The sequence below is a fragment of the Heloderma suspectum genome, chromosome 4 (genome assembly GCF_057233095.1).
Source record: "Heloderma suspectum isolate Gila_16-S chromosome 4, 16-S_ref, whole genome shotgun sequence".
Classification (NCBI taxonomy): domain Eukaryota; kingdom Metazoa; phylum Chordata; class Lepidosauria; order Squamata; family Helodermatidae; genus Heloderma; species Heloderma suspectum.
This window is the reverse complement of record NC_139461.1, coordinates 106,339,023-106,357,495: the sequence shown is the minus strand read 5'-3', so window position 1 is coordinate 106,357,495 and position 18,473 is coordinate 106,339,023. Positions and strand designations below refer to the sequence as shown.

Here is an 18,473-nt window from a genome sequence, read left to right as displayed (position 1 = left end):
ATTTTGGCAACCCATAGTTTGCAGTTACATCTGATCTGCTGAACTATGGTTTGCATAAGCCCTGAAAAGCAGGACTGGAAACCAGGATTTGGTGATATGTCTGAGCGGACCTTTTGAGTTGGCTGCTGCTGAGAATGGAAGTCACGGGACATCATTAAAGACCTTTGTTTTAAACGTCAAAATAGGTGACAGCTGCTTGTACTAACAAGTTGATAACAAGGCTGTGCAAACTACAAATAGGGATGACAGGGCTTTCATATTATTACAGATGTTCCTGGACAAAACTGATTTTATATTCAATAACTACAAAAATAGAATCAGAGTTACCCCATCTGGAAAATGTGACAAAAATAACAATGGCTTGGATCCATTGGGAGAAGGGCTGGAGATCCAGCAGAGACTCCCACTCATGGAATGTGGAGGAGAAGCGACTTTCACCAGTTCTCACTTTCCCCTACCATCTCCTGCACTATCTCTGCCACTATTCCAGAGGACCCAAACCTCCAGAGCAGATTTACAGGGGGAATAGGCAAAAATCACCTCCCCCACCCTTTTGCTCACAAGAGGTCCCATGAGTGGAAATCCACTCACAGGATGACTGGATTCAACCCACGGACGTTTTCAACAACAACCATGTAGCCAACATGATCTAGACAAGTGAGTCTGTAATGGATGTTAGAAACAAATTACAGAGGGATAGCTGTGTTGACCAGTTTTATCAAACTCAACAAAGAGTCCTTTGGCACCTTAAAGACAAACAATCTTATTGCAACACAAGTGAACTATAGGCCATTAAAGCATATGCTGCAATAAATCTTCAAAAGGTGTCACAGAACTCTGTTATTTTAGAAGTCAGTTGGGTCACCTAATTTATCCCTGGCTTCCTGTTTTCCCTTTCATTTGTAATTACTGCCAATCTAGATTAGGGATGGGCAATTAGTAGCCCTCCAGGTGTTTTGGCCTACAACTCCCATCAGTCTAGCCAGCACAACCAATGGTGAGGGATGCTGGGAGTTGAAGGCCAAAACATCCCGAAAGCCACAAACTGCCCACCCCTGATCTAGAGAGTGCTCACTGTACAGCAAGAACTGAACATAAGAAGGGCCATGCTGGATCAGACCAAGGGTCCATCTAGTCCAGCATTCTGTTCACACAGTGGCTAACCAGCTATCGACCAGGAACCCACAAGCAGAACACAAGCGCAACAGCACCCTCATGCCCATGTTCCCCAGCAACTGGTGTACATAGGCTCACTGCCTCTGGTACTGGAGGTAGCTTTCCTAGCTCGCTGCATTTCTACACCCAGATCCCAAAGTCCTAATGAGAAATTATTTTATGTATAAAATTGGACTTGCTTTTCAAAGTGCTTATTAAGTGCTCAGCAATATACAAATATGAATCAAACAGCAAGAAAGACACTCAAGAACAATAAATGGTTAAAGCCTGTAAATGGTGTTAAGAGAATAAAACAGATACGGGTCTGCATGTTTCACAAATCCCCCACCCCAAAATACTTGGAACAATGCAAAAACACTTGTTAACTTTCCATCAATTTAAAGTTGTTGTTTTTAAAAGAGCTCTAGTAGTTTTGACATTGTTTATGAAAAATACATTTGCTTTGTTTTATCACACAACTATCGTTACTCACCTCACCACTGCAATGATGTCTGTGTTATCACCCAACAACATATTGTAAATGGCAACCGTTAAGGTAATAATCACTGTACTTTTTTGCTTCTCAATCTTGCATTTCAGTATGTTAATCTGATCACCACAACATTTGTGGATGACAACTGTTTGTTTGTTTATTTATTTATTGCATTTATACCCCGCCTTTTTTCCTCTTGCAAGGAACCCAAGGCGGCTTACATTATCCTCCTCCTCTCCATTTTATCCTCAGAACAACCACCCTGCGAGGTGGGTTGGGCTGAGAGTCTGTGACTGGCCCAAAGTCACCCAGTGAGCTTCCATGGCTGAGTGGGGACTAGAACCTGGATCTCCCAGCTCCTAGTCCAACACTCTTGCCACTACACCACACTGGCTCTCACACTGTTAAGCTAATTATCACTGTCTGTACTTTCTTGCATTTCAATCCCCCTGACATCACTGTTTATAACACACACACACACACACAGGAATGTGTATACAGATCGGCCAATTTGAAGTTGACACTCATACATCTGATGAAGTGGACAGTGTTCACCAAAGCTTATCCCAGAATAAACAAATCTGTTAGTCTTTAAGGAGCCGCAAGTCTCTATTGTTTTAAGTACAGAGGGAGAAGATTAATACAAGCGATGGGCCAGAATTCAAAGAGTCCTGTGTGTGCATCTAAGTGTTTCTGCACATATACAAGAACTCTCCCTGAGTTTCTAGAAACCCCTTTTTGCAACATCAAGTGCTACAGAAGCTCCAGAGTATATGGAGAAGTCTCCCATGTCAAGGAATATCATAACAGTAAGAGAAATGAGGATTAAACCAACACTACAGCTTTCAAGAAATCAATTTGTGCCAGCATATTCTGTGTTGTCCCCAAAACAGTATGAACCCCTCAACTGTTTGTCTGCATCATGACCCAATCCTGCATGCAAATACAAAGACTTCCACCCATCTAAGTGGCTGACTGAGCACATACAAAAGTCTCTTGGACTTTGCTAATCACACGCATACATATAACTGATCTAAATGTTCAGTTACCTCAAGGCCCAGTGTTGCAATTCCTTCCAAAAAGACAGATAACAAAAGATTACATTGCATTCTTTTTAGGATATTTGCCAGCCATCAAGTAGCCATTCTAGGTTTTCTTAGCATCATTTAATTGTGAACATCGGTCACAGGGAAGCAAACGTTAGGCTTGCAATATAGCAAAAAATATGCAAGATACAGGCCACATTCGCCAATGACGATAAACCATGAAATCTGGATTAAACCACAATGTGATTGAGCAAGCTTGTGCATGCAGCCTATTTGATACCACTGCACCTCTCCTTTCACAAGAATGGGTAAACAAACCAGACAGGGATAGCTTGGCATGACGTCCAAAGCCGGGATTATGATACCTTGCAAACTGACAAACCAGGATTTTAAGCGAACCACAAATCCTAGTTTAAAACTGGTTTACAAATCCTAGATTGTTGTGCAATAAATGATATTCCCAAGTTTGGACATCATGCTAAGCTATTCCTGCTTGACTTGTTTACTCCTCACACAAATATAGGAACAAATAGGCTGCATGCACAAGCAACCACTCCTTCGCATTATGGTTTTAATAAGCCAGAATTTTTGGTTTATCTGTATGTGCAAAATCAGATGCAGATTAACAACAATGGAAACCAGCTACAAAACTTAGAATGTGAACTAAAAATACACCAATATTGGAATCGTATAGACGTTTCCCTGGGAATACAGTTCACTGCACTCAATGGGACCTACTTCAGAGTAAACATGCCTAGGACGTGTCTGCAAACCAGGGTTGGGCAAAAGGTAGATCTGGATCTACTGATAAATCTTTGGGTGATTTGCAGTAAATTGGCCAGGATTTCTGACTCCAAATTGTTTAACAATAGCAGCAACAAAATGATTCCCCCTCTCCCACTATATTCTTCTGCTGAAATGAAGAAACCCTGAGGTAACCAGGAATAAATTCTTGCGTGGAAGGGCTGTGAGCTCCTCTCAGGTCTGGTACTCCAAACAAATCTCTAATTCTTTAATTCTTAAGTGTGTATCTTTTGCACCAAGTTCTGGTTGGTAGATCTTGGGGTTCTAGTAAAAAACAAAGTAGAACCCACAAGCCTGAAGTCTGCCAACTCCTGCTGTAAACCATTAGATAAGATGGCCCCCACACCACTTAATCACATTTTGTACAGCAACAGACGATGTCTCACAAATCATGAGCTTTTCGCTTATAAAGGAGATGAATATCATTCATCTTCAGACATTTAAAACTTCAGGGTGTGTCATAAACACCAAGTTCACACACTTTTTTTTTTTTTTACAATTATTTAGCCAAAAAAAAAAAAAGGCACTTGGAAGTTATGAGTCTAGCTGCTAAACCACCTTAAAACCAATCACGGAGTGGATTGTCTTAATTCGAGTAGGATTTTTTTGAGCTGAAACTTGGCTTGAGTTCTGTGTTTCTGACACAGAAATATGAGCAGTCCTAAATTTTTTCCTCAGCTGTAGTTCAACAAAGTTAATTGTCTTGGCTCACACATTGAGGCTGAAGAGTTATGCATGCTGCTCTCCATATCTGAAAGCCCTGGCTTTCAATGCCAAACACAATACATGATGTAGTTCAGGACCAAAATATATAAAAACTCTAATTCTGACCGTCAGGTACCTTAAAAATAGATGTAGGTTACAGATTGCTTTAAACAAAGTTCAGCCCCTCCTCAAAAATGCAGGTCCACAACACAGCAGTTCCTGGGAAATTTGATTACTATTTTAAGACAATACCAGCAGATAAGTCAATTAAAATAAGGAGCATTCATAAAATCCCCAGAGTTAAGTAGCACCCGGTAGACGCCTGCTCAAGATAACAGAGAAGGAGCTGGCAGCAAACCCCTTCTCAAGCTGTTTTGGATCACAAAAATGAAGTTAATGTCAGACATCCCAATGTTTTTAAAGAATCAGGATTGCACCCTATCTTAGTAAATGGCTAAAGAAGATCAAATGTGTCTATTTGCTTTGTTTAAGTCTAGTACCCAACAGCACAATCCTATGCCTTAGGCTACAACCTTACACACACTTTCCTGGGAGTCTCATTGAACACAGTGGGTTTTACTTCCAGGTAAACATGCACAGGAACACGCTGAATATCTTGCAAAAAAAAATCCTTCTGGATGGTATGGCATTGCCTTAAAGTTTATGAAAATTCTATACCATATAGGTAGCTCGGGGGGGGGGGGGGGAGAAGAAACAACAAAATGCATGCTTTATACAGTCCAACATATGCTGCAGAATCTTATCTGGAAATTTGCCAGGAAAAAGCCAATTTACATTTAAACAAGGAAGCCAGAAGTGTGGCAAAATATAAGGGCCACACTTCAATGTGGAGTCATGCACACTTTAAGTACACCTAATTTGTGTTGGATTGTGGCCAAGGAAAGCAGCACAAAGACCCAAAGATTATGACCCATTTGCAGTGAGTAGTCTTCCTTTGTTACTTATTATCTGTAGAATGCTTTAAAAAAAAATACACTGCAAATTTGTTGTGTGCTCTAAGGAATGGGGTAGCCAAAAAAAAGCGATCCCTTTATCTAGATGGTTTCCACAGAGAAAAGAAAGTAGTTTCTAACAAAGGGAAGGATTTCTCAATCCTGTGGAACAGTGACATTCCAACACTGTAGCTTCAGGAAACTCTTTCCATACGGATTTGTCTGCTGGGGTACTCTTGCACATGACAGAGGACTCCGGAAAGTGTTCTGGGCAGGGGCACACTCAGTTCACCACTATCCTGGAAGAATCAATGGTACGTACGACACAGAATACAGCCAATGCTCTCCTCGGGCTGCACATTGCAAAGGGAAGATTGGTGCTAGCAAGCAAGCTGTCCTTCAGAGAAGTTTGTCTGCTGTTACTGATCTTAAAAACATCAGAAGGGCCATACTGGATCAGACCAAAGGCCTATTTAGCCCAGTATTCTGTTTCCACAGTGGCCAACCAGATGCCTGTGGGAAGCCCACAAGCAAGACATGAGTACAACAGCACTCCCTGCTCATGTTTGGGGGACTTCTGCCCCCAAATCCTACCTCGGTATTCAGAGGCATACTGCCTCTGATCTTGGAAGTAGCATATAGCCATCAGGCCTAATAACCACTGATGACCACCACCACCCTAATAGGCCTCTGAAGTACAGTAGAAAACTATTGTGCTAGAACTTAGCATGGGCAGCTCCCAAACTGGAGAAGTCTCCTCTTCTTTTGAGAACTCTCAGGACAGGAAGACATTCCATAGATATATGGGTATGACATCCCCATGCAAAATAAATTATTTTGTGAACATTAGAGCAATTAGCATCTGTAAAGCGAAGGACCCTTTGGAACTGCTACTGCACAGAAAGGAAAGTATGAATTCAAAAGTGAGTATGCAAATGTTTTATGACAACAGATAGCTCATTATTATTTCCTTTATGCAGAAGAGTAACTGAACCCCCCAAAACTGTGACCTCCACAAAGAACACCTAAGTATGAAATCAAAGCTAAGTTTTCGAATTCCCAAGGTATGTTTTGTGGGACTCTGCTAGTTTCTGTATAGAAACAAAACTACATGTTATTCTTGAAGGAGCTGAACACGAAGGAACACTCTTTGACTTCCCCCCCCCCATTCCCAACCAGAATTGCAAGTGAAATAACTTGCTTCTTATCCTTAGCTGAGTTGAAATAAGGGGCACTGGAAGATTAAGGTCATCTTTTATGTAAAAAGTATTTCTCATCCAGGACACAGAGACCTGGTTTGCACATAATGCCAATTTGTGGGTTGTTTAACCAATGAATTGGCGGGGCTGTGCCAGGGCGAGTGCATGCACTGCCTCCTGTGCACTGACCACTTCCACTTTGCATCCAATTTCATAAACAACCCAGGAATGCCCCGGTTCCTGGGTTGTTTGATACGAAGTGTGAACCCGGAATTCAGGGTTGTTGCGGGACAAGCAACCCAGAGTTTTAACCCTTAATTTGTTGTTGGGTTAAAACTCTGGGTTGTTTGTCCATCAACAGCCCAGAGTTCCGGGTTCAGACATCACATCATGTTTATGAAATCTGATGTAAACCAGAAGTGCCAAGCCGGCTGGAGGTAGCACGCTCACTTGCTGCCATTGGGCCCTGATTTATTATAGTTTGCTTAACCCATATTTAGTCATTATGTGTGAACCAGCTCAATATCTCTCAGACTACACTTGCAGTACAGTCGCATAAAAAAGAGCAGCAATTTCAGAATCCCCAATATATTTCCAAACCAGAGTCACAACTCCTCCTTGATGCAATACAAACTGAAGACCTTGATCTCCCAGGAAAATTAGGAATCCCAAACACTGAGTGCAACTATCCCTCACAACTTCCCAACAAGTAGAGCTATGTGCAAAAGCTGGCCCGACTTTGGCATAAATCCCCATCCATCAACAATCTTTTTCAGCAGACAAGAGTATACAGATGTATCCCATAGTACTCTGTAACACGGGTGTTGTTGTTCGGTCATTAAGTCGTGTCCAACTCTTTGTGACCCCATGGACCATAGCACGCCAGGCCTTCCTGTCCACTCTCTCCCAGAGTGTGCTCAAGTTCATATTCATTGCATTGGTGATGCTATCTAGCCATCTCATCCTCTACTGTCCCCTTCTCCTTTTGCCTTTGATCTTTCCCAGCATCAGGGTCTTATCCAGTAACTTTTCTCTTCGCATTAGGTGGCCAAAATATTTGAGCTTCAGCTTCAGTATCTGTCCTTCCAATGAGCAGTCAAGGCTGATTTCCTTTAGGATGGACTGATTTGACCTCCTTGCAGTCCAGGGGACTCGTAAGAGTCTTCTCCAGCACCACAGTTTGAAAGCATCAATTCTTCAGCGCTCATTTTTATTTCAGTTTTTGGTCCTCCTGCTAAGGAGATTAGTTATCTGATTATACATGTGTGTGTGCACGTGCGCGTGCGCACACACACCAAATTGAATGTGCAAAATTTGATTAATGTTGTCATTCACATGTGAAAGTTGACATTTCGAGATATTGTATATATCCAAAGAGAGATACATGCTTTATGTATCTGAAGTAGGGTATATATCAGTGAATGCTGGCAAACGCATTAAGGGCAAAATTGGGTGGCGGGGGGGACCATGAAAAAGTACTTTTTTTCTATGTTTTGACTAATTTCCCCCACCTTGCTTTGCATCTATTATGAGAGTACTTCCCATTCATGGGCACATAGAAAATGTAATTAAACTGCACACAATTTTTACCAAATAAAGTTCAAAATTTAACAGGGCAAATCTACACTACCCAAAAAGGGTGTGTGTGTGGGGGGGAATGATTTTCAGTAAGCTTCCCGCTACCCTATGCTTTTCCTTTAGGCATCAATTAAATATTGATTAACAAATGCTCAATTAATTGATCTATATATCTGATGTAGTTAATATTTAAGCTTAGAAATCACAATTATATCCCACCCTTCCCCTAAGGAGTTCAGGGAGACATACATGAGTTTCATCCCATTCTAGCCTTATACCAACCTTCTGAGAGAGGTAGATTAGGCGGAGTATGTATGATTTCCCCATGGCCACCCAGTGATTTGAACCCAGGCCTCTCCAGACCATGTCAACCACTCTATCCATTATATCATGGGGGGGTGAATCTCCAGCTTGTGGGACTGACCTGGCCCAAAGAGTTTCTCCATCCAGCCCACAGAGCCTTCATGGATTCCTCCAGTAGGTGGTGCTTGATCACACTGACGATCACAGATTTACAAGAACATTTATTTATTTTTTATTTATTAAATTTATTAATCGCCCATCTGGCTGGTCACACAGCCACTCTGGGTGATGTACAATAATAGAAACAGTTTAAAACAATAAAATTCTACATTAAAAACATCATATTTCTAAAAATACCCTTGTTGTTGTTCAGTCGTTAAGTCGTGTCCGACTCTTCGTGACCCCATGGACCATAACACGCCAGGCCTTCCTGTCCTCCGCTCTCTCCCGGAGTGTGCTCAAGTTCATATTCATTGCATTGGTGATGCTATCTAGCCATCTCATCCTCTGCCATCCCCTTCTCCTTTTGCCTTCGATCTTTCCCAGCATCAGGGTCTTTTCCAGTGAGTTTTCTCTTCGCATTAGGTGGCCAAAATATTTGAGCTTCAGCTTCAGTATCTGTCCTTCCAATGAACAGTCAGGGTTGATTTCCTTTAGGATTGACTGATTTGACCTCCTTGCAGTCCAGGGGACTCATAAGAGTCTGCCTGCCTGAACAACCACATTTTTAATGCGTGGCGGAAACTCATTAAAGAGGGGGCATGGCGGAGTTCCCTAGGGAGGGAGTTCCACAGAGTGGGGGCCACAACAGAGAAGGCCCTCTCCCTCATCCTCACCAACCTAGCTGTCCTGGCTGATGGGACAGAGGGAAGGCCATCCGAGGCTGAGGCTGGGCCAGAACTATAAAGGGTTTTAAAGGTCAAAACCAACACCTTGAATTTGGCCCAGAAAACAACTGGTAACCAGCGCAACTCCTTCAGCACTGGAGTGATGTGATCACGCCGGCAGCTGCCTTTAATCAGGCGAGCCGCCGCTTCAGTACCAGCTGCAGCTTCCAAACCATTTTCAAGGGTAACCCCATGTAGAGCGCATTACGGTAGTCTAAACGAGAGGAGACTAGGGCATGTACTACCGATGGGAGCAGATGGTCAGGAAGGTAGGGGCGCAGCCGCCGTATCAGATGGAGTTGGTACAGTGCTGTCCGGCTCACAGCTGACACCTGATCCTCCATGGACAGCTGGGAGTCTAAAATGACCCCCAGGCTGCAGACCTAGTCTTTCAAGGATAGCCATACCCCATTCAACACCAGGTCGACATCCCCCAGCCTCCTCTTGTCTCCCACCAAAACTACCTCATTCTTGTCAGGGTTCAGCTTCAGCTTATTCCTCCCCAACCAGCCACTCACCGTCTCCATTTGGACAGGGATTCTACAGCCAACCTTGGTGAAGATTTGAATGAGAGGTAGAGCTGTGTGTCATCCACATACTGATGACACCGCAACCCAAACCTCCTGATGATAGCCCTCAGCAGCCTCACATAGATGTTAAATAGCATCAGGAAGGGGATGGAACCCTGTGGCACCCCACAAGTGAGTGGCCACAGGTCCAAAGCCTCCTCTCCCAGTGCTACCCTCTGGTACCTGCTGGAGAGGAAGGACCGGAACCACCATAATACGGGGTCTCCAGTGCCCAACCCCTCCAGGCGGTCCAGGAGGATACCGTGGTCAACGGCATCAAAAGCCGCTGAGAGATCGAGGAGAACAAAGAAGGAGCATTTGCCCCTATCCAGAGCTTTCCTCATATCATCCACCAAGGCCGTTTCTGTCCCATGCCCAGGCCTGAAGCCTGACTGAAATGGATCTAGATAATCAGCTTCTTCCAAGTGTGCCTTCAACTGCATCGCCACCACCTGCTCAATCACCTTGCCCCAAAATGGCAGATTCGAGACTGGGCAAAAGTTGTTCAGAACTTGGGGATCCAAGGAGAGCTTCTTTAAGAGCAGTGTTACCACTGCCTCCTTGAGGGCTGATGGCATCACTCCCACTTCTCCAGAAACAAATACAAGGTCTAGCGCATGACCGGCTACATGGGTGGGCCCAGCTGGAATAGGGTGCAGCTCCCAGGAAGCCATGGTCTCCATGAAGTCCCAAGGTGCCCCCGTGAGGACGGCCTCTGAATGTACACTGAAGTCCCCCAACACCAATACGTTAGGGGACTGTACACGCACATCAGAGACCACCTCAAGCACCTCGGCCAGAGAGTCAGTCGTGCAGCGGGGTGGCCAGTACACGAGCAGAACCCCCAGACTGCCCTTCGGGTCCAACCTCCAGTACATGCCCTCAGCAACCTTGGTCTCCCGGAGAGGGGGTCTGGGGAAGACCAAGGACACTCAGTAGATAACAGCCACTCCTCCTCCCCGATCCCCAACCCTCAGCTGCTGTGCACACGAAAATCCAGCTGGACACATGGCCACAAGAGTTGGAGCAGTGGCCTCAGCCAGCCAGGTCTCCGTAATACATGCCAGGTCTGCACCCTCATCCAGGATCATGTCATGGATGAGGGATGTTTTCTGGGTAACAGACCTGGCATTGCTGAGCAGCAGATGAAGGCCAGAAGATGGAGTCACGCCTCCCCCAGCCATCCTTTGGCTCTGGACAGGCCCGGAACAGGGGACAGATATTACACGTCTCTCCCTTGTTCCCCTTACCTGGCATGGCCTGCCCCTAGCACTCCGTCAACGCCTGCCACCTAGCCTCGGTATGTTCTGGCCCCCAACACTCCCCCTACTACCTCTGTCAGGTAGACAGATGCCCAGAATGCAGCAGGAGATGCTTCATAAGAGAATGCAGGCAGGGGATGCTTCACAGCGCAGGCAAAGCGTCGCCGGCTGAGCCAGTAGCTGGAGCCCTCCTCCAGCCAATGACTCAGCTGGGTGCACAGCAAATTAGGGTACCGGGTGAAGCATGATGCTAGGGGACATGGCCTCGCTTCCTCATGTCATCTGGCCCACAGAGGGCTGGGTGGGGTGGGGGGTGGGGTCCCACCCCAATTTAGTTGCCCATCCCTGCATTATATGAATTAAAAGACCTTCACCATGTGTTCCACATGCCTGAAGAACTAAATCTTTCAGTGATCCTGAAACTGCACCAAGGCTAGAACTCCAATGAAATTCTGGAGGAAGGCATTTCTTAGCTGATATAGACTAGCTTCCAAGTTTGTCTCTCTTTAGATCATGTTCAAACCTTATGCAGTGATGGTATAGTCAAGAAAGTACTCTCTGATAATCTTAGAAACTGCAAGAGGATATAGACAAGTAGTTAGAAATCTATGTATGCCCCAAGCTGTTTAGGGCTTTGCGGGTCATAACCAACATATCACTTCAGGTGGTGAAACTTTCAGTCTCCCAAAAAAATAGCTTAGTCCTCAAATTTATATAAACATATTCAGAAGCCAAAGACTGAATATGATTCCACAATCCCCCCACCAATCTATGTGATCCCAACAATAGGGTTGATCTCACTTAGCAGAAACCACTCAAGTGCCAAGCAAAGATAACTCCCACTCATCAGCTATTTAAGTCATATGGTTGAGTGATCTGAGCTTCAAATGGGGTTATTTGGTGCTTTAGCATTCTGCAAGACATGTCACTGCCACAGGATGGACTTCTTGATTTTTCAAGAAACCAGGGGGAAAATACGCTACCATAAAAATGGACAAATCTCAAGTCTTAGTTCATAGGTAGCTAGCTCAGGGATGAGGTTCCCATGTACTTGAATGTTACGGTCTCACTGTATCTACGGAGTTTCACTAAGGTAGGATATTTAATATTATGGTATGACCAAAGATCGTGTGAGTAAAGAGACATTTTCTACAAACAATATTATCAGTTTAAGCATTTGTGTCCTGTCCTATCCCAAAAGCTTACTCCAGGTTACAACACAGCACATAAAACAAGAAAATTTATTTTTTTAAATAATAGAAACTCAATTTAATCACAGCAGATTCATAAACCCAAGCTCCTTAGGACTTGGCCACCACTGCAGACAAATGGATTTCTTTTTTCAGCTCTACAGATTGACAAGCTTCAAGAGCGTCAAGCAATACAAGAGCCTGTTTTATCTAATGGGCCGTGACAGGGCTTTGATCTGGGTTCAAATTCAACCACAGTCATTATTTGAAAATTAGCCCTCAGCACCTGCATCCCAGTAGGTAAAATGAACCAGTACAACCACAGCCACTGCAAGAATGAGTTGAGTGGGCTCCATTCAGCATTTTGCACCCTAAGGACTCAATCCTTTGAGCCACAGCACTAGAATTATATCTCTGCTGGCACAGTGGCTTAAGCAATCAAGCAATTATGTACTTTTGAATGGATTTTCCTCATCTGAATCCCACCCTTGCTCCAAGGAACTCCACTCACCTTATCTTATTCTCACAAGAACTCTGTGATGTAGGTTAAACTAATAAATGATGACTGGCCTAAAGTTACAGAGAGAACTTCAAGGCTGAGCTGTCATTTGAACCCAGGACTCCTTAGTCATAGTTCTGTGCTTTCTCCACTACATCACAACAGTCTCTCCAATAAACTCAGGCTAGGTGATAAAAGATATTTGATTCATTTGCAGCAGAGGTAGGGAACATGTAGCTCTCCATATGTTGTTGTATTGCAGCTCCCATCAGCCCTAGCCAGCATAGCCAAGTCAGGGATTATGGGAGGGGCAGTCCAGCAACATCTGGATGACCACACATTCCCCATCCCTCATGTATAGATTCACCCCTGAATTTCAAACAATAGGTTAGTCTTCTTTGAGAACAATGCACAGGAAAAGGCACCTATGAAAGTCAGGTTTAGGAGTTCAGAGTCCTGAACTAAACTGACTTGCATATAGAGGAGAGACTTCTAAAATGTTCTGTCAAATTTAACCTCAACTATTTAAACTATTTAATATGGGAGAGAATGCTTGGGAAATGACACACAGTAGACAGCAATTTAATTAATTAGCTGTAGTTCATTATACAGAAAAAGTGAAATATACACAGGTACTGAATTTATGGTTTATCCCTTCTAAATGTATTAATGCACTACAAATTGAAACAATCCTATTTTTGTCCTTTGTAAAACAGCAAACTGTGCATTAAGAAAACCAATATTTCCACTTGTAGTCATAACTACATCTCCAGTTAAAATGCATGCTAGCATTTAAAAAAGGAATAGCTTTACAATGCTTTTTCAAAAGGATCTGGATGAGTTGTGGCAATCTCTACACACTGTGCTTTCCAATTTCTGCATCAGCAGGAAACATGGTTTTCATTTCACAAAACAGCCTAGGTGCTCTCCAGCATAATCTTACAGTATATTACTCACCAATATATCAAACTTCCAACTTCTAATCTATACTTACGGAAAATTATCATCAGCAAGTCACCAACAGAAACAATACATTAAGAGTTGGATCCAGATCCTTCATTCTATCATTGGAAGGACACTTCTTGCAAAAAGCAACTCCCACGTCCCCTCCTCCCCCTGCAGCCCACCACATGCCCTCCACATCTACTCTGGAGGCTTGGGGGACCCTCCAGTACAGATTTGGATGGTGGGGGGGGAGGGGACTGCAGAGGAGCAGAGGAAGTCCAGTTCTGCCAATAGTGTCCTTCCACTGGCAGAATGAAACATCTGGATCCAACCCTCATTACCTCGGAGTAAGCTCCATTTAACTCAGTGGGACTTACTGCTGAGTACAGATGTAGAATTGCACATCAGTGAATTTTCCACTGACGGTAATTACTAGATGCTTGTAAAGGCCCAATCCACAAGCTGGTGACACAAGAATATTAGGGCATTCTAGGCAGTGAAGTGAGTTCCATGCCTCCTTAGGCGTCAGAGTTCAGCAGCGAATGTGGGCAAAATGTTTTGCTAGTACTTCATGATGTGCTGACATGCAGCCCCCCCACCCATTCATGAACTTACCTTCAAGAACCCTAACAAAAAAAACTATTTGGCATGTGCTTAAAGTTACTTAAAGCAGCAAAGTGCTCAAAGCAGCTGTGGCTCTGCAATTTTGAAGTAAATATTAAGTGTTTGGGGTAGGAAGACAACAGAAGAGTGTTAAGTGGGGAGGAGGCTGGAATACAATATGCACTGTCAAGCTGCATTAGGAATGGTTTTGGAAACAGGAACCTAGTAAGGGGCATGATCTTGTTTGGGCCCAAAAGATACACCACCAACCTTCAGTGGGTGCCAAAGCTGTGATGAAAAATTATCTGCCGCGATGATGCATTATTTATGGGCTGGCAGGAGAAGAGGAAAGTAGAAACAAGAACTCCCTTTATACGTTTGGCCACAGGAGTGTGTGTCTAATATGCTTTCCACAAAGAATTGGGGCATACAGAAATGTGATCGACCTTCGTCCTTTCACAAGAAAGTTACTTTCACAATGGAAGCGTCAGAGGAAGCCGATTAACCTAACCAGGTCACAGAGCCAGAAGGGCTCTGGCCTTGCCTCGTGGGAAGGCGAGAGCAACAAAAGGGTGGAGGGAAGCACCAGAGTTATGCAAATACTTGCTACACCTGTTCACCTAGCCAGGGAGGCCTAATTGGTACCATGCTCCGGAGCTGCTTCCTCCCTCGCGACAGCCGTTTCTCATACACGTACCCAGTCTATACGGCCCGCCTCGTGCTTGACGTCACAGAGTAGTGGGAGGGGGGTTCAGAACGTTCAGGAGACGAAGATTCCAGCGGGCCCAGGCCCTTCCCTTTGTGACGTCAGGACAACAAGAACCTGGCCCCCGACTGGGCTGAGTGGCCGGGAACTGAGGGGGGCTTGTGCTGACATTTCGCTTAACCTGTTGCTGCCGCTGTGTCTAGGATGCATAAGAAATACACGTAGCTGCGAACGGCAGGCAGGTCCAAAGCAGCAGCCATGCTTGTGAGTGCTATTCACTGCAATGGCAAGACAGCCCACCTATTTCCACCACCCCCTCCTCCTCCTCGCAACCTGCCCTCCCTCCCCGCGCAATTTTTTCCTAACTTGACGAATCTAAAACTTGTGTGAACACATGAAACATGGTCTCCCCTTTCCAAATGGAGCCAGAGGAGAGGAGTGGCACTATTTCTAATTTTTCCTGCAGGCTGCATGAACGGAGCAGAGTTGCATTGTTCACTCGTGCAGACGTGAAATATCTCAAAACAGATTTTGGCGATTAAAAAAAAACCGCTGCAAATTCCCCACCCCCTTTCTGCTTTGTTTCACTACACGAACATGCGAGCTGTACACGTTTCCCAGCAGCAGTCTTCTTCCATTAATATTCCTCTTTCGACAAAAATATAGTTTAAAGTAGCGTGCATTAGATGCTCACTTTCCCCTGCAATGCGGATGTATTTTAATTCGTAAATTCGTTGGAGAATTGCTTAAAGTGTCCCGTTATTGTCTGGCCTCGCGTTTCCCCAAAATACAAGACGGCACAAATGGTAGAAAGACTCATCCAAAGTCTACTGCAGCTTTATGAAATATTTATTAAAAACAAAGGGGAAGGATTTGGAACATGACCCAGGACACAGGCGCCCCACAAGAGAATGCCCTCGTTCCAAACGACAGACGCACTATATTGTATACAACTTTTGTGTGTCATCTGATGTCACATTTAGATAATTTTTCTCACCAAAGTAAAAACCTCTTGTTATTCGGTGTTTAGGCTCATTTTAAAAATCGCCATTATAGAGCATGTTTGGCTATTTCACTCTGTTGCTGTAAACTTAAAAGTAACTCCCCCCGCCCTAATCCTAACCAAAACATAGGTAGAGCAAAAGAAAAAGGCACGATCACAGCAATCTCTACATATTTATACAATTATGAGAGATTCAGTGGTTGACTAAGATTTCGTAGGTATATACACCATTAGCTAGAACACAGGCTCTTCACATTTCAAAGCATCATTCCGAATGTTAATAGCTATTTTCCCAGGGACATACACAAAATTAGCAAAACTCCGAGCCATTTCCCCAATATTGAAGTCAGGCCTTGTTGCAAATACATTCCTTGTAACATGATTCCCAACTGGTTTTGGTTCTATGCAAGCCAGATAAATCAACGATCACACATGCCAGAGTTGATGGGAGTAGAAGCAGCAAGCTCGCCATAACCAGACATTCGATTTCAAGTTAACATTTTCGTTGAACAACAATGGTGCCTTCGCAAACCCGTAACTATATGTTATAATAATATAGTCATTTGCATGCAAAGTGTATTAGTAAATCCGCTTGAGAAAGCAGTCTAGTTGCGTTATCGCAGCAGCTCCCCGAGCTCCACGTCTTTCATCTTCTAAAACTAGATTATGGTTGTGTCATTTGAGGTCAATACATTTATTCACTTGAGGTATCGTTACACAAATCTGTTTTTTTAAACCAGTTTTTCAATTAAAAGGGGCTTTTGAGACTTGCCCCTATTCCCAGGGGAGGGAAAACCCAACATTTCTAGGTATTCTATAAACCCACCGTTAGCTATAAACTTGACATTCATGGATATTTCCAAAACCTAGACACAAATAATACGGTACAACCACTTACGTATTTCTTCTGAATTATATTCCTCTTCGGTCTTTCTTTGCTCATTCTGATATCCAGATTGTGATTGCAAATGGGGACAATCGCTTCATGAATTAAAAGCCGCAACCAATTTGGGGAGGGGGGATCCTTTTTTGTTTCTTGTTTGTAGTGGTTTCTTGTAATCCGATTTTCGTCGCACACAATGCAATTCTCCTTGCAATAAATCCAAAATATGTTGGGTGGCGGAGTCAAAAAAGAAAAAAAAAGACAAATGCAAAGCAAACCAGCCCCCCCAAAAAAATCACTTCAGAGAAACATTCATAATGAAAATTTTACACCCTAAACACACACACACGCACGCACACACACAAAAAGACACCCTTGATGTCCCCTTTTTCTCTTTCCCACGACACCAAAGAGATCCGTAGGCCCGTAGTGTCCGAGGTGTAGTTTACATCTTGAAAAAGGGGGAGGGGAAGGATTAAAAGGGGGAGATTTTTTTTTAATGTTGGAAGTCACGTTTCTACTGCTGCAGCACCGATAACTCCAGCAGCAATGAAGGCTGCACACACTGTATGAGTCTCTGCTTCTTCAGTTCCCACACATACATACACAACCAATGAGAGCAGCTTTACAGCAGCAACTTTAAATGGCCCGATTTTTTAAAAAAATATTATATTATGTATGTATATAGACAGGCGGCCAGGCAGGCAGGAGACAGACCGGGGGGGGGGGGTGGAGAAAGGGAAGGAAGGAAGGAGGGGAGAGAAGGGTTAGGGCTTAGCCTCAATTCTTAACGCGGTACGAGCCGCAAAAATATCACTCTCTCCGCATCCCCGCAGCAGCCGCAGCCAAAGGAGCCCGGGGCACATTCACAGCGGCGTTTCTCTCGTCCTCCCGTCCTCGTCCAAGCACGCCCGGTGGCTTCTCCTGCCGGAGGCACCAAGCGCAGCTGATGCTGCCCGCCAAGCAATCCTGGCGAAGAATTTGAGGACAACCCCTGCGCTCCCGACACGCTCCGTCGCCAGCCCTTCTCCTTTCTGTGTCTGCAAAGCTCTTTAATTGTCCTGCCTTGCCCTCCCCCCTCGCCTGGCGAGCCTACGCCGCCTGGTCCTGCTACATCTCCCGCTCGAGGAGCGCCAGGGCTAGCGGGCTCGCTCTCCCAGGACTCAGCCTCGCGGGCAGGAGGAAGACGCGGCAACAGCTCCGTGCGGTGCCTGAGAATCGCCCTTGGTCTCTATCTAGGACTCAAGTTGTAGTCCTCCCCACAAAATGGCTACAATAATGAAAGGAGAACTACAAGTCCCAGGCTGCACGGCGGCAGCCGCTGCAGCAGCGGCGGCCTGATTGGGCGCTGGGAGAGGGAATGTCCTCAAGACACCTTTCTCTCACCTCCTGCCCCGCCCCTTTTTCGGTGCCATCCTGAGCGCGAGCGGAGGAGGCTCCTGCGCGAGCTTTGTCCGCGCAACGACGGGCGGCCGTCGGTTGCTCAGCGCTTCGGTGGGGAGGCGTGAGGGGAGGAAGAGGTGACAGGTCGTTGCGGGGTGGGTGTCGGGGTTTGTTTTAAATTGTCTTACTCCATTTATGCGATTGTGATTGAGGAAAGAGGATGGGGGGGGGGGTAGAGCCGAGCCGCTAGTTCGCAGAGATGAATTTGTGTGAGACCGGCGTGGGGAACCTCTTTCAGTGCGAGGGC

At 44.8% G+C, this 18,473-nt stretch overlaps 1 protein-coding gene across 6 annotated transcripts in view; it reads right to left on the bottom strand.

Moving 5' to 3' along the window:
* The window catches only part of JARID2 (jumonji and AT-rich interaction domain containing 2), a 252,410-nt gene extending 234,350 nt beyond the window's left edge, over positions 1 to 18,060 (bottom strand). The window contains exon 1 of one of the 6 annotated variants that reach the window (XM_084850264.1): positions 16,799 to 18,060. In XM_084850264.1, the coding sequence (XP_084706390.1) occupies positions 16,799 to 16,843 (45 nt within the window). In that variant the 5' untranslated portion in view covers positions 16,844 to 18,060. The other 5 variants (XM_084850269.1, XM_084850266.1, XM_084850270.1 and 2 more) reach the window with 5 other exon arrangements.
* Between the last annotated feature and the right edge of the window lie 413 nt (positions 18,061 to 18,473).